Source organism: Prionailurus viverrinus, chromosome D2 (genome assembly GCF_022837055.1).
Source record: "Prionailurus viverrinus isolate Anna chromosome D2, UM_Priviv_1.0, whole genome shotgun sequence".
Lineage (NCBI taxonomy): Eukaryota > Metazoa > Chordata > Mammalia > Carnivora > Felidae > Prionailurus > Prionailurus viverrinus.
In genome coordinates, this window is record NC_062571.1 from 13,456,055 (window position 1) to 13,483,964 (window position 27,910).

General features: G+C 44.0%; 1 protein-coding gene across 3 annotated transcripts in view; it reads left to right on the plus strand.

Annotated features, from left to right (window-relative positions):
* The window catches only part of TOMM20 (translocase of outer mitochondrial membrane 20), a 35,999-nt gene extending 9,142 nt beyond the window's left edge, over positions 1-26,857 (plus strand). Inside the window, exons 4-6 of one of the 3 annotated variants that reach the window (XR_007145306.1) lie at positions 2,709-2,851; positions 25,188-26,303; positions 26,743-26,857. Coding sequence is in view for 2 of the 3 variants with exons in the window: in XM_047825051.1 (XP_047681007.1) it covers positions 2,709-2,851; positions 6,267-6,311 (188 nt within the window). In the remaining variant the exon portion in view is untranslated. Of the gene's footprint in view, positions 1-2,708; positions 2,852-6,266; positions 9,099-25,187 lie in introns of those variants that run through there. The other 2 variants (XM_047825052.1, XM_047825051.1) reach the window with 2 other exon arrangements.
* Positions 26,858-27,910: the final 1,053 nt, after the last annotated feature.

Consider the following 27,910-nt stretch of genomic DNA (forward strand, 5'->3'; position numbering starts at 1 on the left):
GACAAATTGAAAACTATAATTCAGTAATTTAGAGTCTTAAATGTATTTGTAAATTTTTAGTGCCAAATTACATTTTATTTCAAAAGTAGCTTTGCAGTAGTAGTTGCTGTCGTTGGTAAAAATGGTATCAAGTGTCAAGTTTTTTTTATGCTCATTGCTGTATCTTAGACTTGGATAGTATTGAACTACACAGTGTAGGTCATTTGTGGTTATTTTACCTGTTTTTATGGAAAGAGATTAAAGGTTTGAGGTGGTGGTGATGTGTTACTTTTGATCACGTTTCCCCCTTCCCAATAATTTCTTTGCTTTGATTTTTTCTTTAAGAAATAATTGTCTTATTTGGATGGCATAATAGGCTGATAATATTTATAAATGAAAATGGGAATGGCTTACTAGAAAATAATCTTGTTTTTTTTTACCCCAGTTCATTAAGAAACGTGAGGTTTAATCATAGGGTAATAGTAAAGCACTTAAATCCTCATAGGGCTCATTTAAGAGGCTGTATTAAATATCCGAACAGGAAAATCTGCATGGATAGGGATATCTGTGTCTAAGGGTATAGGTTGTATATCGATTCATGCAAACAAATTCTCAAAATTTTTTGTTGATGTTCATAAATATGTCTATCAAAGTTTTCTTCTTTCTCCCAAGATATAAACATTATTTTAAATTACTTTACTTATAGTCCAAACTACTAGAGTATAGTGCATTAATTACTTCTATTTGGATTATCTCGAAGACCCATGTGTTGTGGCCATCTGTCTGACTTGAACTGTTAGATCCAGATTGAGAAGGACAGTAACTCATAGTGGTTGAGGGGGAAGGTCAAGGAGGGACAGGGAAGAGTTATTTTTCTTCCCAAGTTCATGTTCCACACTTTAACTCAATACCATACAGAGGGTTACTTAACAACTCTGCCAAGCTGCTTTTTTTCCCAGTGGAAACTACCAGCCCAGCTCAAGGTTGAAGAGTCAGGTGGTTAGAATTAGGGGAAAAGTCAACATCAAAGTAAGCCAAGTGAAGGCATAATTGACTTAGGCAGTAAACTTCATTTCACATGGTCTCCTCCATCTAGGGGTCTTCCATAAGCATATTCTGTTAACTGAGCCAGATCTCATTTTAGGATACCTTGAATGGGCTCAGGTCTACAAACTAGAGAGGAAATGGTTTCTTTCATCTGCATTGAATTGCTTTGGTTGGTCATTAACTGTTTGCATTGTTTTTAGAAATATTAGGAGGTGTCTCAGAATCCCCTGTGTTCTACACTAACACTCCAGTAGTAGCTTTATTTCAATTTAATAATCAGAATTAATATCCCCAGGCAACAGTGTAAATCCCCTACATTGCCTGTAAATTCAACGGCATGAGGATTCAGTGGCCAAGTGGCGTTTTAATTTCCAAGTTAATGGAGTCATTTGTCCCCTAATGAAAGTCAAAGCCCAGGCTGAAGACCTAAGTCTTAATTTTCTTTTATATATATATATATTTTTTTTAAATTTTAGGGAGAACATGAGCAGAGGACAGGGGCAGGGAGGTTAGGGCAGAGGTGGGGTGGTGGGGGGCGGGGAGAGAGAGAGAGAGAGAGAGAGAGAGAGAGAATGAGAATGAATTATAAGCAGGCTCCACGCTTACTGCAGAGCCCGACGTGGGGCATGATCCCACGACCCCTGGGATCATGACCTGAGCCACAATTAAGAGTCAGATGCTCCGGGGCGCCTGGGTGGCTCAGTCGGTTAAGCGGCCGACTTCGGCTCAGGTCATGATCTCACGGTCCGTGAGTTCGAGCCCCGCGTCGGGCTCTGTGCTAACAGCTCAGAGCCTGGAGCCTGTTTCAGATTCTGTGCCTCCCTCTCTCTGACCCTCCCCCCGTTCATGCTCTGTCTCTGTCTCAAAAATAAATAAACGTTAAAAAAAAAAAAAAAAAAGAGTCAGATGCTCCACTGACTGATCTACTCAGGCACCTCAGTCTTTTGTGTTTCCTATTTTAAATACCTCTTTGTAGAGTTGTACTTTCTTCAGTTTGAATACCTCAGTCTTCAAATTTTCTCAAGTGAAAATGTTAAAGCAGGCAGTTCCTCTTCATACACCATTCTTCAGTCACTTACTCGGTCATTTTCTTCTTCAGGGTCAGAAAACTTCGCTTACTGGTTTCTTACAGAGGCTGTGACTCCGGAGCAGGCAGATGAAAGAGATGCGCAGGGTGGTGGGTGGACAGGATGGGAGTCTTTCGCCGTCCGGATGCACCACCCTCCTAGGGTTTTTTCTGTATCTGCTTGTGATGCCATTCAGATAGTGTAAGCGATTAGTGTAAAGTGAACTTGGACTTCTTTTCCACCTCAGTCCCCAGTCTTCAGTTCTTTCTTCTCATAGAAAAGTACTGTTCCATTGTTAGCAATTTTCAGTATGTTGCAGAAATATTCTAAGTCTGTAAACGGTAATATACTTGCATATTTCTGCACTTAATCTCTCCCCTTCTGTGTGTGTTTTGAAGACCCTTTCATATCTGTGCATGTGATATGATTCGTTCTTATTAATGGTTTCATAATACTCAGTTATATGAAGGTACCGCGGATTATTTCCAGGTTTTTACTTCTTTGATGTTTTTGGTCATGATCACTTGGAAATGTAGTGAAGGCTGTACAGTTGAGTTTTTGACAGAGGCAAATAAAGGCTTTCCGGGTCATGTTACTTTTATGTAAATCTTCCAGGTGAATATGAGAAGGGTGTAGACCATCTGACAAATGCGATTGCAGTGTGTGGACAGCCACAGCAGTTGCTGCAAGTGTTACAGCAAACTCTTCCACCGCCAGTGTTCCAGATGCTTCTGACCAAGCTTCCGACAATTAGTCAGGTGAGGATTTGAAATGTTAACAAAAGTGAGTAGAATATAAAAAAAGAAATGTTTTAGGGACATGGACTTTTAAAAATTAGTGAAACCATAAAGGCCATTCTTACTGGTACAAAGAAAAATTAGTCTAGTGAACATGGTGAAATTCTGAAACTCATTCTTGGGATGAAATCAGAATTGGAGATACCCGTGCTTGAAAATGGTCTTCCCTGATAACATTTGAGTGAGTGGTCATAAGATCTAGTCATTGTGCCCTCTGTGCGGATCAGAAAGTGTGTCTCAGGGGCACATGGGTGGCTCAGTCAGTTAAGCATCTGACTCTAGATCTCAGCTCAGGTCTTGATCTCAGGGTCCTGAGTTCAAGCCCCACTTTGGGCTCTGTCGTGAGTGTGAAGCCTACTTCAAACAAAAAAAGAAAGAAGTGTGTCTCATAGTATTAAATCTCAGACCTTGGTATTCACATACCAAAATTCAGGCCCCTCTCAGCTACTTTCTAAAAGTAGCTTTCCACCTTCTCCTGTGAGCCCATGCATTCAGTGAAGTGGCCTGGCAGAGGACAGAGGAGCTAAGATGGCACAGCCCGAAACTAGATCATAAAGGGTTGTAGATTGCCTCTGACCTCACTTGTCTAAAGGCCCCAGTGCCTCCGCTTTTGCCAAGGTGGGCTTTGAGCTTGGAGCTCTTTAACTACATCCTCACATCTGTATTGAACACAGTACCATTTGTATAAAAGATGACCTATAACTTAAGAGTTGATTAAAATTGCATTCTGTTCATTTTTTTTTTTTTTTTCAACGTTTATTTATTTTTGGGACAGAGAGAGACAGAGCATGAACGGGGGAGGGGCAGAGAGAGAGGGAGACACAGAATCGGAAACAGGCTCCAGGCTCTGAGCCATCGGCCCAGAGCCCGACGCAGGGCTCGAACTCACGGACCGCGAGATCGTGACCTGGCTGAAGTCGGACGCTTAACCGACTGCGCCACCCAGGCGCCCCAACATTCTGTTCATTTTTAATCGTCTCCAGGAACTGAAATGAATCTATTTTTTGGAACAGTTTGTGTATTCATGTGTTAATTCCCATAGTTGATGTGATTAAAAATTAATAAAATGGTTAGTTCTTCAAACTGATCTTTATTCAACTAGTTGGAGAAGGGACTAGAAAGAAAACAAAGTCCCCAGAGATTTAAGGGAGAGGGTTGAAAAACCAAAGATTTGGTCTTAAACCTTTTTCTTTAGACTAATGTGGCTCCTAGCGTGTCTGTATCAGAATTCTCTTAGAGTGTCTACTCTTGGAAAGGTGGCATAGCGCGGTGCTTTTGGAAGATTGACCTGAGGGTGAGGTCTTTTGAAATATGGATGAGTTTGGGATGAAGCCTGAATTCCTCTTTATAAAAATGGCCTCCTTTACTTAGTTAACTTATCTCATATTATTTTGACATATTTTCAAATGCTAATTTTGGAAGTACTTTCGGAGCATTTTCAGGCCAAAAAGGGAAATGTTTGGAGGCTAAGATGACCAGTAAAAAATCAGTATTCTTAGTTTATGTGGGAGTGAAAGAGATCTTAAATTCTTTTTGGTTTTAGTTATATAATTGACCAACCTCTAAAACAGTGCATGTTATTCTTCCTTTATTAACTTGGATTTTGAAATGGGACTGACCGCATGATCATTATTTTCTTTGATAACAGTGTTTAAGAGTGTTAAATGTTGAAATTGTAGAGAATGGATAAACTTTAGCAAGATTTGATTTCTTTGACTGCAGAGGACATCTCCCCTCCCCCCCCCTTAAAATTTTTTTTGGGAGGTGCCTGGTTGGCTCAGTCGTTTAAACATGACTCTTGATTTCAGCTTGAGTCATGATCTCATGGTTTGTGGGTTCGAGCCCCACATCAGGCTCTGTGTGCTGGTGCGGAGCCCACTTGGGATTCTCTCTCTTTGCTCCTCCTCTGCACATGTGTGCACATTCTTTCTCTCTCTCTCTCTCTCTCTCTCTCTCTCTCTCTCTCACAAAATAAACTTGAAAAAAAATTCTGGTTTTAATTGAAGTGTTGTTGACACAAAATGTTGCATTAGTTTCACATGTACTGCTTACTGATTTAACAGGTATACTTTATGGTCTGCTTTTCTCACTTATGTCTCACCACACAACATTGTTAAACGATCGTGGGCTATATTCCCTATGCTGTACTTGTTATTCCCGTGACTCATTCATTCCATAACTGGGAGCCTGTACCTCCCACTCCCCTTCACTCGCTTTGCCTATGCCCCCTCCCCCACTTCCCTTCTAGCGGTTGCCAGTTTGTGTTTATGGGTCTCTGTCTGTTTTTTTGTTCGTTTTGTTTTTTAGATTCCACATATAAGTGAATTCAGATAGTGTTCATCCGTGTCTGACTTAATTCACATAGCCTAATACCCTCTAGGTCCATCCGTACTGCCGTTAGCAAGATCTCGTTCTTATGGCTGAGTGATAGTCCATTAAATTATATATATGCCACTTCTTTATCCATTCATCTGTTGATAGACACATAGTTTGCTTCCATATCTTGGCTATTGTAAATAATGCTGCAATAAACATAGGGTTGTGTACATCTTTTCGAGTTAGTATTTTCATTTTCTTTGGATAAATAACCGGCAATGGAATTGCTGGATCGTATGGTATTCCTATTTAAATTTTTTAAGGAACCTCTTTACTGTTTGCCACAGTGGCTGCACCGATTTGCGTTCACACCAGCAGTGCACGAGTGTTCCCTTTTCTCCCCATCCTTGCCAACACTTATTATTTGTCGTCTTGAGTCTAGCCATTCTGACAGGTGTAAGGTGATGCTCCTTGTGGTTTTGATTTGCATTTCCCTGACGATGAATGATGGTGAACCTCTTTGCATGTGTCTGTTGGAAAAATGTCTCTTCAGGTGCTCTGCTCATTTTTAATCAGATTATTAGGTTTTTTTCTTGGTGTTGAGTTGTATGAGTTTTTTATATTTTTTTGATATTAATTCCTTGTTGCATATATCATTTATGAATATCTTCCAGTTCAGTACATTGCCTTTTCATTTTGTTGGTCTCCTTTGCTGTGTAAAAGCTTTTTGTTTTGGTATAGTTGCAATAGTTTATTTTTGCTTTTGTTTCCTTTGCATGAGGACACATGCTTAGAAATATGTTGCTAAGGTCAATGCCCAAGGGATTACGATCTATGTTTTCTTCTAGGAGTTTTATGGTGTCGGGTCTCATACTTAGGTCTTTAATTCTTTTTTGAGTTTACTTTTGTGTATCGTGTAAGAGTGTTTCAGTTTCATTTCTTTGCATGTAGCTGTCCAGTTTTCCCAGCACCATTTGTTGAAGAGACTGTCTTTTCCCGTTGTATATTCTTGCCTCCTGTAAAGGACATTTAAAAATTAAATTTTTTTTTTCTCTTTCAGAGAATTGTAAGTGCTCAGAGCTTGGCTGAAGATGATGTGGAATGAAAAACCAATATCAACATAATCTCAATTAAAAATATTTTTAAAATCTTAACTCGGAAGATGAGCAGCTCTGGGGGAATAAGGGCAAATAGGCTGGTTATGGACTGTCCTACACTGAAATCTACCAAAGTTAATTTTTACTTTGTGTAGATCCATTTGTCTGTTTTATTTATTTTTCCCAGTGAAAAGTGTATTTTGATAGAAGTCTTTTCATTTTATAAATACACTACGAGTTACCGAAATATCATGGATTTATTTTATTCCTAAAATGTGCAATTAAAATGTACATATAGCGTCACATTTCTTACGTTAAAAATACTCTGCTTAGTTTTGAAAGATAGGCCAAGAAAATGTAGGAGAAAGTTGAAGAATGCACGTTTTTTTTTTTTTTTTTTAAAGCTAGTTTATTTTGTTCTACATAAAAGAATTGGATGGAAACCTGCTTTATCAAAACTAAGCATTAAAATCTTTGAGAGGTCATTTCTTTCCTTTTAATCTCTTAGTACGTGAGATGTGCTGCTGTGCTGTATTAACTCACCTCCCTGTGTATTTGTCTTGAAATGTTTTGTTTAAACCAGTGGGCTTAATGTGTTCTGGATATTTATCTCCATGCATTTTAGCTGTATGTAGTTGCAGATAGCACTGGGAATTAGATCTGTGTCATTCTTAATCTAGCCATGTGAGCTTCACCAATTACTGTCTGCCCTCTTTCCTCTTTATAAATGAGGCAGTTGGTCTGCTAATTCAGAGAAGTGTCCCTTTCAGCTTTTAATTCATTTGTTTCTGTTTAGCATCTATTTTCAAGTCCACCTTTTCCTGAGGTATATGTTTGTTTGGACAACCAGGCCTTGCATTTTTTTATACTCTGAATTTTGCATGCTTGCCTGACTTTGTATTTTTGAGTTGATCCCCCCCACCCCCCACCTTTTTTTAAAGATCTAACTTGTGTTGGTTTTCACCGAAATCCTATGGTTCTGTCACTGTTGTAAATCTGAAACTTAACTTTTAGGTAGCTGGGATGATACGCTTGTAAAATGCTTATTCCCTTTGCTTTTATCTTCAGTGTATCTCCTTAATCCTCTTTCATTTATCTTGTTACGATGAGAATAAGGTGTAACCTTGTAGCTGAAGACTTGGAAAGAATGGAGGTGTTCTCAAAATAGTGACGTGTTTTCTGCAGTCACAGATTCAACATCGGGCCTGAGAATAAAGATCCTTGGTACTTGCTGTCATCTGTTGAACTGAGTAACAATTCCTCCCTGTATAGGTTGCCTTTACTCTGTCTAAAAATCTGGAGAGATCCCAAAGACTTTGCCTAGGTACCAGACTTTTTATTTTGTTTTACTTACAAATTTTCCTTAACCTTGGGTTTTTGTTGTGGTTGAGATCTAAAGGAGAGCGTTTGCAGTATGGTTCTAAGTTTTTGCCTCTGGACATCCCCACGCCCTTTGGCAGGTCACATTACATCTCTGAACTTACCTCCTAGTATTCTCGTCTGTAAAAGAACATCAGACCACGCGACTCAGACATTTAAGGACTCTTCCTTGTGTATCTTCCACATGTGTAATCCTGAACCCTTAAACAGTGTGCTTTTCTTTTTGATAACACCCAGCCTGCTCTTTTGTGGGGATAGGGAGGTGACCAGTGCAAACATGCTAGTCAGTTTTACCAATAGGTCCCAAATCCAAAGGAGGGCAATGGCGATTGGTCAGCAATTGACCACATCGGTAGGAAACAAGCTTTTGTCCTGTGCCCACCCCAGCCAGAGGGAGTGTTGAGACCAGGGGCATCCAGAATATAGGTTAGAGTTAGTATATAGAGGCAAGAACAAGGGGCAGGCAGCTTGGCAAGGGAGGAATGGACCCAGAGAAACTAAGGACTAGCTGGAGGAGTGAGGGGTTAACTTAGCTGTGTGGGAGGATGTGAAGGCTATATGCTCTGGAGAATTCTGTACTCTGAGCTGGGTATCACTTAGTTTTCTGAAAAATAACCAGCTTTGATGTAATACTTGTTGAAAAGGCTGTGGTATCTTCCCATTAGAGCCGATTATGCTGTCATTTTCTTACTTAAATGATGGTTTTCAGAACAGGTGCCACTTCTGAAAGTCGTTTTGTTAAAAAACAAAACAAACCCAAGCAAGGTTTTCCCCAGATACTTAATGTGCTGAACACCATTTCCTATCTAAAGTTTTAAATGGTGATGGAACCACGCAGTCAGTAGGGGCGATGCTGGCCCAGTGGTCCTCAGCCCAAGATTTAGGTAGAGTGGTGACAACCTGAGTGCGCCCATGTCCTAATGTTGCATGCTTGGGTACTGTCTTTGGAAATGGAAATATGTATGTATTTGTGTATGTTGATGTGCTTCCTTGGGAAAGATCAATTTTTCGATTCCACAGTTGTACTTCAGGTGAAAGCACACTGAAGATGGGCTTACCTGACTGTGTCCTGCTAGCCTGTTAACAGATGACTAGGACTTAACATTCACATTGAACTTCTGTAAAGTACATAAAACCTAGTACGGTGGCCATAGTAGGCACTCAGTAAATTTTTGAGTCCTCTTACCCTTCGGTAATTGATCTTTTTTTTTTTTTTTAACTAAATTTCTGCTTTTCTGACCTTGTTGAACCAACTTCTGGACCAGAGTATTAATGAAATATTGCCGAAGAGAGTTTGAGAAAATTGGTATATGATGCAGATATTACACAAAATTCTTTCTTGTAACAAAAAATGCAGTTTTATTATTGCTTGTGCCTCAGCTGTTTTAAGTGAATATTAAAGGGCTTGGAGAACATGTTGGCTTGGTGTGTATTTGCAGAAGTGAAATCTGAATTTGATGACTGGCAGTGGTGGTACCTGCCTCTAGGTTGACATCCTTTAGAGAAGGTTGACAGTTGGGCAGCTCCTCCCAGGAAAAGTTTGCAGTATGGTTCTATGCAGTTTGCCTTTGACTTCATATCCCAGGTTAAGAACCCCTGCTTTAATGTCAGCTGGTGAGGATTCTGGGTCATCGTGATTACCCAAGCTTAACAGGTACCTGGAAGGATTGCTAAAGCACATTGCTGGGCAGCAGGTCAGACCCAGGAGCACATTTTCAATATTTCTTTTTTTAATTAAAAAAAAAAAAGTGATTTTCTTTTAAGTAAACTCTGTGCCCAACTTGGGGCTCGAACTCATGACCCCAAGGTCAAGAATCACATGGTGTATGCACTGAGCCAGCCAGGTGCCCCCTGTTAGCATTTCTAATGAGTTCCCAGGGTTTGGTGATGCTGCTGGACTGGGGCCATGCTGTGAATGTGACCCAGCAGCAGTCAGGGGTGACCTAGAAAACATGAATAGGAAATTATTGTAGGATAGCGAGTGTTCATGTCCCAGATGATGTGCTTCAGCGGTGCACTCTAAAAATGAGGTGTGTAATTAAAAAGCCAGCCAACTGGTGGTAGTATGTGATTATTTAAGAACACCCAGTACTCATTCGATAAGCCAAAGCATAAAGACAGTCAATTACAGACTTTATGTTCGAGATAGGCCAGTCCATTTAAATGTTTTTTTAGGATTTTTTCCCCCATAAATAGCCCATTAACTAGACACATAAATTAAGCAGAAATTCCATTCCCTGGGACGTGCTCAGGTCACGATCTTGACCGTTTGTGTGCTTGAGCCCCATGTCTGGCTGTGAGCTGACAGGGCAGAGCCTGCTTGAGATTTTCCCTCTCTCGAAATAACAGAAAAAAGTTACATTCACTAAGCATTTTGATTGTGAGTTCTAAAATTCTTATTTGATATTTGTGTCTGGGCAAATCAAATGGATTTTTTCCTTTTAGAGGGTCTCCAGGACATTTTATATATGGAACCTTTTCCTTCACTTTTAAAGGCTTACAGCTGTGTTATGGAAACAGTCCAGGAGGCATTGCAGAGGTACTGAATTCTTGTTTAATATCCATTGTTATTGATAGAGGAGTCAAACACTTCCCGATAATATGGATATAGAAGCTAGGAGTCAGGGGTGGGGGGAGAAAATGAGTAAGAGAGGCTGTGGTTAAGCTAGAGCTTGATCTGAAAAATCTGTGCCTGGTTCGGGGAGAAAACGGGATCCCACTGGAGCTTCACTGAGATCTTAAGATCCATGTAGCCTTGCCTTTTCTTGGTAGCCTAAGGAAGTAGCTAGACTGAAGTGAGCTGGCCTTTCAGCTTGTACCTGGGCAGAGTGGGTATGTTTGAAGTTGTAAAGCAGAACGAGTTGCCTGTTACCCAGAGGAGCGCACGAGACAAGTCCCTGGAGAGGTGGAACGTGCTCGCTCAGTGACCTCTGGACAGTGACATCGTACACGCAGCTGCTCACTCTATTCGGCATTTGAAGAGGACAACTTGGTGGTCTTAGCAGAGACTGATTCTTATAAAAAATTATATCAATGTGCCATTTTTTTTTTTAGAGCCCTGCACTAGTTTTCAAAAGCTTCCCTTGCAGTTAGGACTCCAGTAGCAAGTATAGAAGCCCAACTTGAATTAGCAGAAGTGGCATTTGTTGCCTCAGGAAAAGTACGTCTAGCCTTTCAGATTAGAGTGAGCTCCCTAAACCTGACCGTCCCCTCCACCTCTGCATCTCACTGTGCTAGTTTGACTTTTACTAACAGTCTGAAAGAGGCTGGATCTCCAGGCCTCACATAGGGGATGACAAACATTTCCTCACTCCAGAATGTATTCACTCAGACTCCCTACTATCTCAGACAGTAGCTGTTCCCCTCTCATAGCTTAAGAAACCTGCCCAGGGACGCCTGGGTGGCTCAGTTGGTTGAGCGACCGACTTCGGCTCAGGTCATGATCTCACAGTTTGTGAGTTCAAGCCCCACGTAGGGCTCGGTGCTGACAGCTCAGAGCCTGGAGCCTGCTTCTGATTCTGTGTCTCCCTCTCTCTCTGCCCCTCCCCCACTCATGCTCTTTGTCTCAGAAATAAATAAACATAAAAAAAAAAAAAGAAACCTGCCCAGTGTTGCATGATAAATGGAAGATTCAGGATCCTCCCCCCCACCATCTTTATTGAAGTAAGATAAATAAATTAGGATTTTATATATTTAAGATGTGTGATGTGATGTTGGGGTATAGTGGACATGAAATGATTCCCGTAGTCAGGCTAACTAACATCTGTCACCTCAGATATGTTACCTTTTTAGGTGTGTGATGTGAGAATACTTAACATCTACTCTCTGCAGGGGCGCCTGGGTAGCTCAGTTTGATAAGCGTCCGAGTTCGGCTCATCACGGTCTCACAGTTAGTGAACCCCATGTCGGGCTCTGTGACAGCTCAGAGCCTGGATCCTGCTTTGGATTCTGTGTCTCCCTCTCTCTGCCCTTTCCTTGCCTGCTCTCTGTCTCTGTCTCTCAAAAATAAACATAAAAAAAAAAAAAAAAAACTACTCTCTGCAAATTTCAAGTATACAACGCATTTAACCGTATAGTCCCCATGCTTCAGAACTTATAACTGAAAGTTTGTACTGTGTGTTCAACATCTTCCAATTTCTCTTACTCCCTTGTCCCTGGCAACCACCATTCTACTCTTTCTATGAGTTTGATTTGGTTTTCCAAAAAAAATTTAAAAAAAAATTTTTTTTAACCTTTATTCATTTTTGAGAGGCAGAGAGAGCATGAACGAGGGAGGGGCAGAGAGAGAGGGAGACACAGAATCTGAAGCAGGCTCCAGGCTCCGAGCCTCAGCACAGAGCTGGACACGGAGCTCGAACCCACAAACTGTGAGATCATGACCTGAGCCGAAGTCGGACGCTCAGCCAACTGAGCCACCCAGGGACGGACCCCCCCCCCCTCCCCCCCCCCCCCCGGCCAAATTGTGTTTTAAAGTAGTCTCTACACCGACCTGGGGCTTGAACAACCAACCCCAAGATCAGGAGTTGCATGTTCTCTGACTGAAGCAGCCAGGCACCACAGCAGAAGAGTGATTTGTTTAGATGCCACCCATAATTGAGATCATGGTCTTTTTGTTTGGGGCTTATTTCACTTGGCATAATATCCTCCAGGTTTATCCGTGTCAGAAATGGTAGGATTTCCTTTTTTTTCCCCTTTATTTTGAGAGAGTGAGTGGGGGAGAGGCAGGCAGAGAGGGAGAGAGAATCCCAAGCAGGCTCTGCAATGACAGACATGAAGCTGGATCTCACGAACCAGGAGATCACCACCAGGACTGAAGTCAAGAGTTGGTTGCTTAACTGACTGAGCCACCCCGGTGCCTCAGAATTTGCTTTTTTAAGGCTGAATATCCACCTCCACCCCACCCCCCACCACGCACACACACACACACACCTGTAACATTTCATTTATCCACCAACAGACATTCAGTGTCTTCTCCTGCCTTGCCTCTGGCGAAGAACACTGTGACGACCGTGGGGGTGCAGCTGTCTCTCTAAGATGATGATTTCATTTCTTTCAGACATATCCCCCGAAGTGGGATTGCTGGGTCACGTGGTAGTTCTGTTTTTAAGTTTTTGAGCCATCCCCACACTCTTCCACAGTGACTACACCAACAGTTCCAAAGGGAGCGGGCTCCCTTTCTCCACAGCCTTGCCAACACTTGCCGTTTTGACTTTGATAATGGCCGTCCTGTCAAGTGTGAGGTTATATTGTGCTCTTATCAATTTCCCAGATGGTTAGTGAGGAGCACTTTTTGGCCATTTGTATGTCTTTGGAAAAAAATGTCTACCGGGGCCTTTGCCTATTTTTAAAATTGGGTTGTTGTTGTTTTGTTTTTGTTCTTTTTTTTTTTTTTTTTTTTTTTTTGCTTTAGGTTGTAGGAGTTCATATTTTTTTGGATATTAACCTCTTTGATGAGAGGTGGTTTGCAAGTATTTTCTTTCATTCCATTGGTTGCTTTCTCACTTTGTTGGTTTCTGTTGCTGTGCAGAAATTGTTTACTTTGATATAGTCCCATTTATGTTTCCACTGTAAACGATATGAAACTACTTAATAACTTTGCTTTTAAACTTCTGAATTTCACCTTTACGGCTTTTCTTATAACATTTCCAGAACTCTATTTCAAATGTCAATCATTTGTAAATTTATTTTTGGTGTTTTACTTTTTTTTTTCTTTTAAGTTTATTTATTTTGAGAGGGGGGTGTTGGGGCAGAGAGAGGGAGAGAGAGAATCCCACTATCCACGCAGAGCTCCAACATGGGGCTCAGTCTCATGAAACGTGAGATCATGACCTGAGCTGAAATCAAGAGGCTGACGCTCAACCCACTGAGCTACCCTGGCACCCTGGTGTTTTACTTTTTTAATTGAAGCATAATTGACACCAAGTTATATTGGTTTCAATTGTACAACATAGTGATTCAATAATTCTATGCATTGTGCAGTGCTCGCCATGATAAGTATAGTTACTGTACAACATTATCACAGTATTAGCGACCGTAATCCCTTTGCTGTGCTTTTTATCTCGGTGATTAATTATAACTGGAAGTTTGTACCTCTTCGTCCCTTTCACCTATTTCGCTCCTCCCTTCACCCCCCTCCCCTCTGGCAATCACTAGTTTGTCCTCTGTAGGAGGACATAATTGACACCAAAGTTATATTGGTTTCAATTGTATATGAACACCAAAGCATAATTGACACCAAGTTATATTGGTTTCAATTGTACAACATAGTGATTCAATAATTCTATGCATTGTGCAGTGCTCGCCATGATAAGTATAGTTACTGTACAACATTATCACAGTATTAGCGACCGTAATCCCTTTGCTGTGCTTTTTATCTCGGTGATTAATTATAACTGGAAGTTTGTACCTCTTCGTCCCTTTCACCTATTTCGCTCCTCCCTTCACCCCCCTCCCCTCTGGCAATCACTAGTTTGTCCTCTGTATTTATGACTCTGCTTCTAGTTTTCGTTTATCTGTTCATTTGGTTTTTTAGATTACACATGTAAGTGAAATCATGGTGTTTATCTTTTTCTGACTTATTTCACTCAGCACTATACCCTCTAGGTCCATCCATGTTGTCACAAATGGCAAGATCTCGTTCTTTTTATCACTAATATTCCACTGTGTATATATGCACCACTTCTGTATCCATTCATCCGTCCATGGACACTTAGTCTACTTCCATATCTCGGCTACTGTAAATAATGCTGTGATGAACCTGGAGGTGCGTACATCTTTCTGAATTAGTATTTGTGGGGGGGAGGGTTTAATACTCAACAGTAGAATTACTGGGTTATATGGTATTTCTATTTTTAACTTTTTCAGGAATCTCCATACTGTCCTAGTGGCTGCACCAGTTTGCATTCCCACCAATAGTGCACGAAGGTTCCTTTTTCTCAGCATCCTTGCCAACACCTCTTATTTCTTGTCTTCTTGATTCTAGCCCTTCTGACAGGTGTGAGGTTTTGATTTGTGGTTTCATTGTGGTTTTGATTTTCATTTCCCTGACGATGAGTGATGTTGAACATCTTTGCATATATCTGTTGGAAGAAGGTCTTCGGAAAAATGTCTTCTTTGGAAAGATGTCTGTTCAGGTCCTCTGCCCATTTGTAATCAGATTGTTCGTTTTTTAAGTGTTGGGTTGTAAAAATTCTTTATATGTTTTGGATATTAACCCTTTGGCAGATATTTTATGTGCACATATCTTCCATTGAGTAGGTTGCATTTTCATTTTGTTGGTGGTTTCCTTTGTCTTGCAAAAGCTTTTTAGTTTAATGTAGTCCCACTTGTTTTTCCTTTTTGTTACCTGGCTTTTGGTGTCAAATTGAAAAAATCATCACCGAGGCTAATGTCAAGGACCTTTTCCCTTATGTTTTCTTCGAGGGGTTTTATGGTTTCAGATCTTACAGTTAAGTCTTTAATCCATTTTGAGTTGATTTTTATATATGTTGTAAGATAAGAGTTCACTTTCATCCTTTCACATGCAGCTAGCCAGTTATCCCAGCACCAGTTTTTGAAGACTTTTTTTCCTCCTTGTAGATTCTTGGCACCTTTGTTGAGGGTTAGTCGGCTGTAATAAGACTTAGGGTTTAAAATAAGGGTAACTTGCACTTTACTTGACTGCCTGTTTGAGAGATAGGGTAAAAGGAATTGGGGTGACTTGTTTCTTTTTTTAAAGAATGTAGGTACTGGGCCACCTGGGTGGCTCAGTTGGTTAAGCGTCCGACTTGGGCGCAGGTCATGACCTCGTGGTTCCTGATTGTTCAAGCCTTGCATCGGGCTATGTGCTGTTAGTGCAGAGCCTGCTTTGGATCCTCTATCTCTCTCAAAAACAAATAAACATTAAAAATAAAAAAACGTAGGTACTTTTCACCAAAGATGGAAGACACAATGCGCAAACAAAACAAAATGGCCACTATGTATAATTCATGTCACGCGTAGAATGGTTGCTTCTTTCTTGAGAGGGTACAAAGCCTGAGGAATTGAAAGCACAAAACGTTATTGAAATTATGTCTTCTCTCTTCTAAAAATGAGAGTTTTGTTTTTGTTTTTGTTTTCTGCTCTGTAACTTTGCATTGTCTAACATAAAAATCTCTTTGCTCCCTCCCAAGTCACTAATATACAGTTAACGCTTCAGGAAGGAATGCCATGACCCCTAAGCTGTGGTCACAGTCTGGACCCGGTAACAGGGCCAGAGTGTTGGAAAGGCAGACTGAAGAGCACATGGACCTGGAGGGCTTGCGAGGTGTGGCGGCTGGGGCTGGGGGCTGGGCTGTGGGTGGGGACGGTACCTTTGCCAGAACTTGCTCCTCTCCTAGATTCTGTTTCATTTAGGATTGCTCCCATCTCTCTGTTCTTCCTGGGTGATTTCATGCTCTCTGGCTTCATTGGCACCTATGTCCCCTCACTGAGCTCGGGTGGGTGTGGGTTCCTGCTTGCTCAGCATCACATGGCTGTGTGCAGGCACCTCACGTGGCTTGTACAGAGTTGAATTAATTCCCTTGCACAGGCTCCTTCTGAGCTGTCTTCCACTTGGCTGTTACCTACTCACCACACTACACCAATGACCAAACCTCGCCCCTCCTATTCTTTCTGTGTGTCTGATCCATTCCACTCTTCCCTGGCCTCACTGCTGCTCTAGGATATTTGTTTATAGTTACTGTGCAGCCTCATCGACTCTGATCCACTCTGCTGCCCCAGGAATTGCTCTGAAACGTCCCTCTCGTGTGGCATCCAAGGCCCTTATAATCAGACAGTTGACTAATTCTCCAACCTCATTCACTGAGATCTACTGTAATTTTTTTAGTAACGTCCCGTTCACCCACCAGACCACTCCTAAATACGTGTGTCTTAGTGATGATTGGGTTTCTCAGCATAAAGCGTAGTTAAATGCTTAGTAAATACTTAATGAATGGAAATCCATATGATCAGAAGTTGGCTGGGAATTGTTCACAATGAAACGAATATAAAAGATTTTTTTTTTTTAAACTTTATTCTTTTTTTTTTTTTTTTTTAACGTTTTATTTATTTTTGGGACAGAGAGAGACAGAGCATGAACAGGGGAGGGGCAGAGAGAGAGGGAGACACAGAATCTGAAACAGGCTCCGGGCTCTGAGCCATCAGCCCAGAGCCTGACGTGGGGCTCGAACTCACGGACCGCGAGATCGTGACCTGGCTGAAGTCGGACGCTTAACCGACTGCGCCACCCAGGCGCCCCTATAAAATATTTTTTGACATGACACATGAAGGCACATGGAAGGACAAACAGAATATCGTTGTGAAGAGTGATAATATCTCTTTTAAAAGCTACTTATTAAGTCATTGGGTTTATTATTTTTTTCTAAGTTTATTTTGGTGGCACCTGGGTGGCTCAGTTGGTTAAGCGTCCCGACTCTTGATCTCAGGTCGGATCACGATCTCACAGTTCAGGAGTTCGAGCCCCACATTGGACTCTGTGCTGACAGAGCCTGCTTGGGATGCTTGGGATTCTCTCTCTACCCACTCCCATCAAGGCAGAACAAAGGACATAGAAGTTTATTCAATACACCACAAGATGGGCAGTACAGCGAGACTGTCTGCAGCAAGGTGGCAGTGAGGGGCCACAGTCACAGGGTGGAGTGAGGGAGATATGGGAATGGATGGAATTTTCCCTTTTTTGGTAACTGTGCCTGGTAGTAAGTAGCCCATTGGTTAATTAGAGCCTATGGTTATTACGAGGTGGGTCACTTAGTGTGAGCCTGCTTGCCCGAAGCTTGTGGTGGTCGGTGAGCCCTGTGGGCTCTTTGACCTTACTCAGGTTTACCCTTGGTCAAGCCTGTTGCTTAGAAGTCGCCTCCACAAAAAGGTTTTTACTCCTTTATTTTTTTACCAAAGACAATACCAAGCAGCATTCTAGATATTTCTCTTAATGCTTTCAGCTGTCTGCTGAACTTGAGATTTCTTCCCAAATGCTCCGGGACCCATAGTCCTTGATTTTGAGAGTAGACACAGGTACACCAAACGTCCATGGAGAGGGGGAAGTGAGTGGACAGGGGGGTGTTCTGACTTGTAATTTCCATGTGGCGAAATTGTCGTCCGTTGATTTGGGCCTGTGAGTTGAGTATATTTCTGTTGATTCTCTAATAGAAACAAAATGGCCGGCCAGCCTGCTTTCTGAATAAAGGGGGACATTCAACAGGAAATGTGCAGAATTTCCATGTTCTTCCTTTTGTAATGTGTAACTTCCCTTCTGCAAAAGGGCCTACAGATCTGACTGTGATGGCATCATCAGGATGCTGGGGGAAGCAGGGAGACTGGAAAACACAAAGTCATCTCAACACCAGGGGAAGCCATTCACTCAGTTCCACAGACTCGTCTGGAACGCGTTGTACACCTCTGGCCGCCTAGACAGCACATCTTCCTTCAGGTCACGTCTAGTGTCCTGTTAGCTCTGTGTCTCACGTTCATCGTACCTCCTGAAAGACATTCTGAAATGTCTCTGTGTTTGGACAGAGTCCCACACTGAGACACCTCAGGCCAGTTGATTTTCTGTGTCACCTCCCCCGCCCTGCCCCGCCCCGCCCCGCGGCCTTCAGCTTGGTCAGATCCGTGCGGCTCCAGCTCCCAGTGTTGGTTTTCATCCAACAGGTCGGGCATGCCGGTCCTTGCATGCAAAAAGATGTGCCTGAAGCTATTCTCCAAGGGAGGCTGGCTGCCAGGGGGTCAGGGACCTTTTCAGGGCTAACCACATTCCTCACCTCTGATCCTTTAACGGATATTTAGAATATTCTGGATTCCTCAGATTGTGCTTCAGAGCAGTAAGAGCTGAGAGTTAATGATATCCTCTGTTAGAATTTTAGCCTAATCTTTCAAGTCCTCTGTTTTAAGAATCATTTGTAATCATGTTCCTTTATCTTATGCTCCCTTTAGGTACTGTTATAACATAAAAAACAGTGTATTTTGTAAAAACAAACTGCATCTGTGTAATGTTTTGACAGGTCAGGTGTTATATCATTGAATTCACAAAGCTGAGGAAGGTAAGGATATTAACAAAGGACACAGTGACAGAGGGAGGCATGGAAGGATCCAGTGATTTGTTCAGCATCACTGAGTTAGTGATTAAGATGCATCCAGACTTGGGATGCTTGGGTGGCTCACTTGGTTGAGCATCCCACTTTGGCTTGGGTCATAATCTCACAGTTCGTCGGTTGGAGCCCCACGTCAGGCTCTGTGCTGACAGCTCAGAACCTGGAGCCTGCTTCAGATTCTGTCTCTCTCTCTCTCTCTCTCTCTCTCTCTCTCTCTCTCTCTCTCTCTGCCCCTCCCACTCATGCTCTGTGTCTCTCTCAAAAATGAATAAACATTAAAAAAAAATGCATTCAGGCTCATCTTCCTGGTTTGTATCTGAGCCACACTACATCACAATGCTTTGAGGACAGCAAACTGATATAAATGTCCTCATCTCAACAGGATGTGTGTTTAAAAACTTCCTTTGGAAGGAGGTAAGCTCTAGTACGGCCGTGCTGTTTTGCTACTTCTGTTCATTGCGACACCTCTGGTGCCTAGCTTGGGTTCTAGCACGAGACGGGCACTTCAGTAAAAGCTAACTGAATTAATTAAAAAGACGTTAGTTAAAACAATTTTGTGGAGCCTGACAGAAAATGCTGTTAGTCAAACCTATGAGACTATGAGACCCCCCCCCCCCATCTCAAAAAAGAGAAAACAAAAAAAGAAAGGACATAGGTCCCTGTGTCCTGAGCAACACAAAATACTTGGCACCATAAAGGTTCATCTCTTCAATTATACTCTTCCTTTACCACAGCTGTCCTCTCCCAAAACAAAGATACACAAACTTCCTTCTCAGAGGGACTTAAGGTCTGCGATAAGGAGGGGCTGGCTGGGTCAGTCAGTAGAGCACGTGACTCTTGATCTCAGGTTTATGAGTTCAAACCCCACACTCGGGGTAGAGATTACTTATAACTGAGATCTTTAAAAAAAAAAAAAAAAAGGTACGTGATAAAGATGTTTTCAGGAAACAGCTAAGCCAGCCCTAGAGTCAGAGTATGCTTGGAAGACACCCATCGTAACCAATTCTTACAAACCCCGACCTGTTTAAAATAATTTGTGATTTAAAGCGATTAAAATAGTTTGTGATTTTAAAACTTTTCAGTGGTTCATTCCATGCTGAAAAGCACTTGACAGATATCCTACAGTTAGAGGAATAAGCTCTCGTCAAGTCAAGAAAAAACATCTCCCCTAACCAGTTTTCAAAGGGTTCTGGGTTAGTCTAATTACAGACCATATTATTCATTTGTGGAGATAGGACACCTGACTTGCTTGCTGTCCTGGAGGCACACAGGAGTTTTTCAGGGATGGATTTGTCAGCCACAAACTTCTCTTTCAAGCACCTGCAAGCGGGTCATATTTTGTGCCCTTGTGATGTGACCCCATGAGACAAAAGTAACAGGTGAGCTGTGTGTATACATATGCCTCATCTGAAAATGCTTTAAAAGCTGCCAGCTGGGCCACATGGAAATTCAATCTCCATTGCATAGGGCTCGAGGCAGCCGAGTTATTGGACACTGGACCAGGCTTTCTGATAGGCAAGTATCAGCAAAGTATGTATCAGGTAATATGTTTACAAAACCACATTCCTCCTTCCTCCCAGCATTCCATCCAAATTTTGCACAGCCATCGCTGTTCTGACCCTGTTTGCTCGGAGATCGTCTGCCAGGTAGCGGACGACCCGTGTCTGCTTTAAGTCCAGAAGTGGACGGAGAAGACAGCGGGCGTCGAGCTGACCCCTTCTGCAGTTCCAAGTTGGGGAAGGGGCCGCCAGGCCCGACCAGGCCGGCGGGTGGTGAGCGGCGCCTGTCCCGACCGCGGTCCCCCAGAGAACTCGCAGCCGGCAGGAGTCAGAGCGAAGGAGGGCTCTGGCGCCATCTAGTGGCGGTGCTCCGGCCGGCGGCCCTGTCCCCGCGCCCGGCGCTCAGGAGCGGAACTGAGACCCCCGCCTCCCCCAGCCCGGAGCTGAGATTCTGTACAAAGTGCACACAGATCGTCAAGGGCAAAGCGAAAATACTTGAACGTGGATATTTTTAGGGGGAAATAAAAGTGCATCCGGGAAATTGTACCAGGATAACATTTTGCCAAGTCTCTTGTTTCAGAGCCCCATAAATTTGAATGTTACATGGGAGCGGAGGCCAAATGAGAATGTGAAATACAGGACACTAGTCGGAAGGATCCCTGACTTGTCAAAGAGGCCTCATTCCAACGTGAGCTTCAAAGTGCCTCAAAGCAACCTATGTTTTGTGTAAAAGGCAAAGAGTAAAAAACATGGCAGAGGGTTTCTTTAACTCCTTAACTTCCCAGTTCTGCGCAAAAATAGAGGGGCAGCCGTGGTGGGACAGATTTTGGAACCAGAGACTTGGGTCTTGGGTTCCAGATTTGCAACTTACTAAGGACTTCACTTCTTGGAGCTTCCTCGGATTCATTTCCAAAGAGGATGGTAGTGTCTCCTCACAGAACGAAAACCCCGACTGCACCCACCATCTACGTATCCACGCCCATCCCCCCAACACTGTGGGCGCACCTCTCAGAGCGGGGGGTGGGGGGTGGCGGGGCATTGGCTTTGGACCACTGGTCGGCCTTGCTGCAGTCGTGCATCCTGCCTTCCGCATCATCTCCCCCTCGCTGCTAGAGATTTCCAGTAGCAGAGACATGCTGTAATTTATCCCGTCTTAACAAAACCTCTTGACCCTTTGTCCCCTGCAGCTGGCATCCCATTTCTGCTCACTTTTACGTTACAGCAAAATGTCTCTAAAGGGCTGTTCATAGCCGCTGTCTCCACTTCTCCCATGACCCACCTATCAGACTTTTGTCCTGGCCCTTTCACCCAGGCAGCTTTTGCCAAGGAAACCGGTGACCTCCTCGGTGCTGAATTCTGGGGTCAGTTCTCAGTCTTTATCTGCGACGGCCTATCAGCACTACTGGACAGGATCGCTCCCTTCTGGAAAACTTTTGTTCTCTTGGCTTCAGGACACTACATGCTGGAGTCTTTCTCCCCACGCTGGCTGCTATTTCCCAGTGTCCAGGGCTCAGTCCTTGGATGTCTTTGCCAGTTACTCGCTCCTTAGTGCTCTTACGCAGTCCCGGGGCTGAAGATAGGATCTGTAGATGCTGACCAGTCCAGAGTCGCGTCTCCAGCCTCCGCGTCGCCACTAAACTCCAGACAAAGAGAGCCAGCTTCCTGCATGACCTCTCAGACTTGGCATTCCAAACTGAACTTGCGATCTTCCCCTCCAGATCTGCTGTTAGGATAGGAAAAGATAGGCTAAAAGAGGCAGAGAGGGAAAGATTAGGACCGGAGGTCCCTGGGTGGGGAAAAACACAGCGTTTGGAACAATGCTGGGAGAGCCTGACCACAGCAGACCCCCTCAGGCAAGAGAATGTCACAGACCCCACCTACTCCCCCTCGGGTTTCCCTCGGGAATTTGACAAGAGACCTGACTAAAAATAAGTAGACCAGAAAACGATGACCCACGGGGACCGGCATGGCCACAGACCTCTCCTTGTATGATGAAAATGAGCCAATCAGGAAAGGACAACCCAACACCTAGCGTTTTCCAGCCAGTAAAGGTCGACCCTGAGAAGGAACGAAGGGGAACCGTGGGAAACCAGGACCCTTGCCTCTACTCGCGGGCGTTCACTTTTGAATGTCGCCTCTCTGTCAAGAGAGCTCTCCTACTATTCTTCCTTTCTGATCTTACGGTCTCAGGAACTTTTGTCTGCCGCCGCTCATGTTGCGTTCACCACTTTATTCTTCGAAGGGGCAAGACGACGCGTCCCGATACTGAGGTAGAAAATCCTGCAGCGCTGTCTCTGGGGTCATCTCCATCCTAACGAATGGTTCCTTCAGGCTTCCAGACACTCAGGCCAAAAATGTCCGTCATCCTTGACCCCTCTTTTTCTCTCACACCTCACATCCGGTCTGTCCAAAAACCCTGTGGACTGCATACACTAGGTGGCCCTGAATCCAGTCCGTCCTCACCACCTCCCCCATCACTCTGGTTCCACGCTACTTTGTTGATCTATTTAATGCCCATCTCCACCACAGAAGAAGCCCTCCATCCGTGAGAGCTGGGGTCCTGCCCACCCCCGGTTTTGTGTGTCACTGTATCCCCGGGGCTTCGAACTGTGGCCTAATAGGTGCTCAATAAATACTGGCCAATGAAAGAATGAATGAATGGAGCAATTCGTGAAGTGCGGGTATTTTATAAATGGTGGCAATCATTTTACATTGTCCTCCTTAGATATTTAATGTGAATCGGAAGTTAAAAGAGGAAATTGCACTGCGAAGGAGCAGTCAGACACACCCGTGTGTAATATGTCTGTAGTTTACCTTAAAACACTTCAGGGACGCCTGGGTGGCTCAGTCAGTTGAGCGTCCGACTTTGGCTCAGGTCACGGTCTCACGGTTTGTGAGTTCGAGCCCCACGTCGCCCTCTCTGCTGTCAGCACAGAGCTTGCTTCGGATCCTCTGTGCCTCTCTCTGACTCCCTCAAAAATAAATTTAAAAAACCCCCTCAAAACTGCACACTTCAGCAAGAAAAGAAATAAATGAAGCAAAGCTGGCAAAACGTAAACGATTGTAAAATGGAAGCGATGCGTGTGTGTTTGTTATACTGTATTCTTTCTGTATGTTTGAAAAATACTAGTAATGGAAGAGTAACAGAAAGCATGATTGGCAGCATTTGTGGGATACCAGCTGCAGTAGCGTCGATTCAAAGCCACCTGCCCGATCGTGGCTGCCCGCCGAGCCAGAGGACCCCAGACGGCCAGCGAGGGCCCTGCGGTCCTGGGGGTGGGGGGTGGGGCCCGGCTTACCTGCCAGGCCCGTGCAGAGAACCACAGCGGCAGCAGCGTGGGCGCGCTGCTCCCATCGTGGCTCCTGAGAGATGACAGGTCGGCCTGAAATGCAGCCCTTCGGAGGTGCTCTCAAACAGCTCAGCTGTTTCTGGCCAAAAGGCTTTTGGTGCGGGGCCAGATTAACGCCTTTTGAACTTGGAGGTTGATAAAAAAGTTTAAGTTGAACTCAGAAGCCTGACAGAGCTATGTGCCAAAGCTAAACAGAAATGAAATAATGACTCTCCCTCCATGTGGCTTAAATGGGATAGCTCGAGATGCTGTCGGGTTCAGTGTGACGGCGTGTTTGAAGGTGTTCACGAATGGTGTTTTCTTCCCCCTGGCTTCAAAGTAAATTCTGGGAAGTCCATTTTGCTGTTTTCTCTAGGTTGTGGGATCTGGGGTGATTTTTTTTTTTTTTCTTATGGTTTCCTGTGGTTTTCAAAATTCCTGCCCCCACCGCATAGTATTCTCACAGTAAGAGAAAACGGAGCGTGGGCTTTTTGCCTCTACCTCCTGTGTCAGTTGGGATGCTTTCCACTGTGAGATCCAGTGGATCCAGATCATGCTGTAGCGGAAATCCAGATCATGCTGTAGCGGAACGGGGCTCTGCTGTCTCCTAGACGGGGCCGGTGAGCATCAGGTACCGGGATGGGCCTGGACCTTCTTTCCCGTCTCCCTTTGTCCTGCAGGGACGAATCCTCGAGCTTTAGCTCCATTTTCAGGCAGATGCTTCCCTTGTGGTCGTGGTACAGCAGTAAGGGCTTTAGACTAGCGTCTTTCCAACCTCAAGTCCAGTGGGAACGACGTCAGTCCCCTGATTCCTGGCAAAATGTCCTTGGTATCTCACCGGCTCATCTGCCCACCTGTAACCCAATGCCGTGTGGAGAGGGAGATAGAGGATAGAGCAACGGACTGGCCTGTGTCTAGGTTATGTGCCTCTCCCCTGAGATGGAGGCGGGACCCTCTCCCCGAAGCGCATGGGCTAGGGCTAGGGAAACATAGTTTCCTGGAGGGAATTTGGTATCTAGTTAACAAAAGGAGGGGAATAGATGGCGGATAGCCAGAATATCACAAATGCTGTCTTCCTACCTACATCCAGAAATTATTTGCAATAACGCCACGCAGAGAAAGCTTCGGCCAAGGAAAGCTACTATCATTGAACCCAGAGTGTAGCTCTGAGCTTCCTGGTGGCCAAGGCAAAAGGGAAAGTCTTGTTTACAGACTGCTAGCTCATCAGGATTAAACGGTAAGGAAGGATCAACAGCAGACAAAACGATTCCGAGGCTCATTTTAAGCTGTCCACTTCCTCCGTTTTCTCTGTCCATCTCCAACAAGAGCTCTTATCCCTTGTCTGCCTAGAGACACCATATGGCCTGCTGCCCTTTCTTTGCAGTTAAATACGAAACTATCAGAATATCCGGGAGGCTGGGAGCAGCACCGCCATCACATTTCACTGTGTACTCCTGGAGGGAGGCAGCGAAGCTGAACTCGGAAAGGCAAACAATCCACTGCCACCACATCATCAATTAGTCAGAACAAAGGGTCGAGACACTTGGAATTTAGTTCTGTTTCTCTTTTAGAGTCATCTGCGAGCCCTCCCCGCCCCAGCCTGACTCTGTGGAAGAGGAGCGAGCCGGATCGGATGGTGACGCCAGCGTTCCTGCCCGACTGCAAGAGAGCGCCTTGCACAGCGGGGAAAGTGGAATCCTGCTCTCGCCGAAACCCATTTCACAATGGTTTTTGCATCAAAAAGGTTTTCCGAGGTTTTCCTCCCAGACCACGTAGTTTCTCACAGATCCTGAGGGTTTCACACTCCATTCTTTTTCCCGTGTTGACAAGCGGAGGAAGCACATCTGTTTAGGCCGGGCGGGTGTGGCGCTGGCCGGGCCCCTGCCCTGCTCTCCTGGGCTTGCCGGTTGACGAAGCGGGAGCCCAGCCAGACCGGCCAGCAGCTGCAGGTGTTGAGCGGAGGGCTGGCCAGAGAGCCGCTCCCTTGGCCCCTGCAGGGAGCCTTCCTGACAAATGTCACCGCTGCTTCGGGAAGAGAAAATGTTGACCTGGTGACCCCTTCCTCCCCACTCCTAAACTTCAAGTTTACAGAGTACCTGCAGGGAACTGTTGATCCCCCAAAGTGAGGGGGAGGAGGGCACCTTTTGGTCTTACTCCTGCTTGGGATATTTTCCTCTCCAGAGGGTCCTATTTGCACCTTAGTAATGGCCAGCATTATTATTATTATTATTTTATTTTATTTTTTTCTGGAAAAGCCGTATAGGAGACTAATTTGACTGTAGGAAGGAAATGATTTGTAACCTTTCCTGTATGATCTGTTCAGTCTCTCTCTTGTGTTATTCTTATGGTCTGGACTTCAGTATTTTATTTTATTTAAAAAAAACCCTTTTTTTAATGTTTATTTATTTTTGAGAGAGACCGAGATCGGGTATGAGCAAGGGTGGGGCAGACAGAGAGGGAGACACAGAATCCGAAGCAGGCTCCAGGCTCTGAGCTGTCAGCCCCAATGTGGGGCTCAAACTCACAGACCGTGAGATCATGACCTGAGCTGAAGTCGGACGCTTAACCCACTGAGCCACCCAGGCGCCCGTGGACTTCAGTATTTTGGACTTGGAGTCGTGTGGTCTGTTGAGCATCCTTTTGGCTTCCCAGAACATATGTGAGTGGACAGCAGTCGCCTCTCCAAGGTGAGGACTGTTGCTTAGAATTGGTCTTAGTTGTTTCAGCCTTCTGTTGGGGACTAGGATGTGACCTGGTAAGAATAGGCCTTAGGTCGCCTGCCATGGTAGAAGGACATCACCACAATAAAGAACATTTTCGGCTGCTTTGTCTCTCCAGGCCGCGATGGCTTTCTTCCAGCACAGACACCCCACTAGGCCATTATTCATCTTATATAGTCAGAAGCCTTGTTTCAAACATTGGGTTGCAAAGTACAGTGGATCTCCTGATGACACGTGGTTTTTCATACTTCGGTAGTTTTTGTGAGTCTGTCACAAATGGACTGATTTCGCTTTAAGCAAAAGGTCTTTTATTTTGCTAACTTTTATTATGCTAAAGGTCTTTTATTATGCTATGATAATGCATAAACACAGATTAAAGGGTTTTTTTTTTTTTCCCCCTGAGAAGAGTTGTCTACTCTCAACGGGAAAGAATACCGCAACTCGACTGATGGCAGTGCCATGGACTGTTTCATGGTGGAAGAAAATAATGTAGCAGCTAAAATAAATGTGTGCTTTGCTTGGGCAAGGATCATTTATGAAATTGCCCAGTCAGGGGCTACACCCAGGACTTGCCTTCTGTAGAGGTTGTAACAATTACACAAAACCCGGGGAGACTTCCTTGAAACAAGCAAATGTTGCCAGTTGACAACAGGATTGTAAACATGACTCCAATTAGCGAATATACTAATGGCTCTTTCCTATCTGGGATTTTAGCTGTGTTAGCTACGAGAGGAAAATTTCTCTCTCTGTCTTCCCACTTGCTCATCTCCAATTAAATTACTTACAGTCAATTCACAGGCCTTCGGGGATGATCAGCTAATTTTGAAACATCGCCTAAAAATCTGCAAACAGTGTAGTTAAGCCAGGTAGGTTAGAAGAATGCCCTCAGAAGCTTACTTTATAACTAGGCTCATGCGTCACGTTTCCTGCGTTGCTTTCTGGGAGGTGCACGTGGGAAGAACTGACTGATCGATGTGGCCTTTGGATTTCTTCGGGGTGAAACAGATCTTTGTTCTAGCACTTTGCCCTCATTACAGTTGTTAGGAGAGGATGAGAGAGAGAGAAGGAGAAAGATTGATTTTATGTGTCGACTGGAGGGTATTTTGGGATGAAATTAGCATTTATTTTTTTATTTAAAAAAACATTTTAATGTTTATTTATTTATTTTGAGAGTGAGAACAGGGGAGGAGCAGAGAGAAAGGGAGAGAGAGAATCTCAAGCAGGTTCCACACTGTCAGTGTAGAGCCTGCACAGGGCTTGAACCCACAAACCATGAGATCATGACCTGAGCCGAAATCAAGAATTGAACGCTTAACCGACTGAGCCACCCAGGCACTCCTGTTTTATCTTTTATTTTTAAATGTTTATTTATTTATTTTGAGAGAGAGAGAGAGAGAGAGAGAGAGAGAGAGAGAGAAAACATGCGTAGGGGAAGGGCAGAGAGAGGAGAGAGAGAATCCCAAGCAGGCTCTGTGCTGTCTTTGCAGAGCCTGATGTGGGGCTTGATCTCATGAACCTGAGCCAAAATCAAGAGTCAGACCCTTAACCAACTGAGCCACCCAGGCATCCCAGAT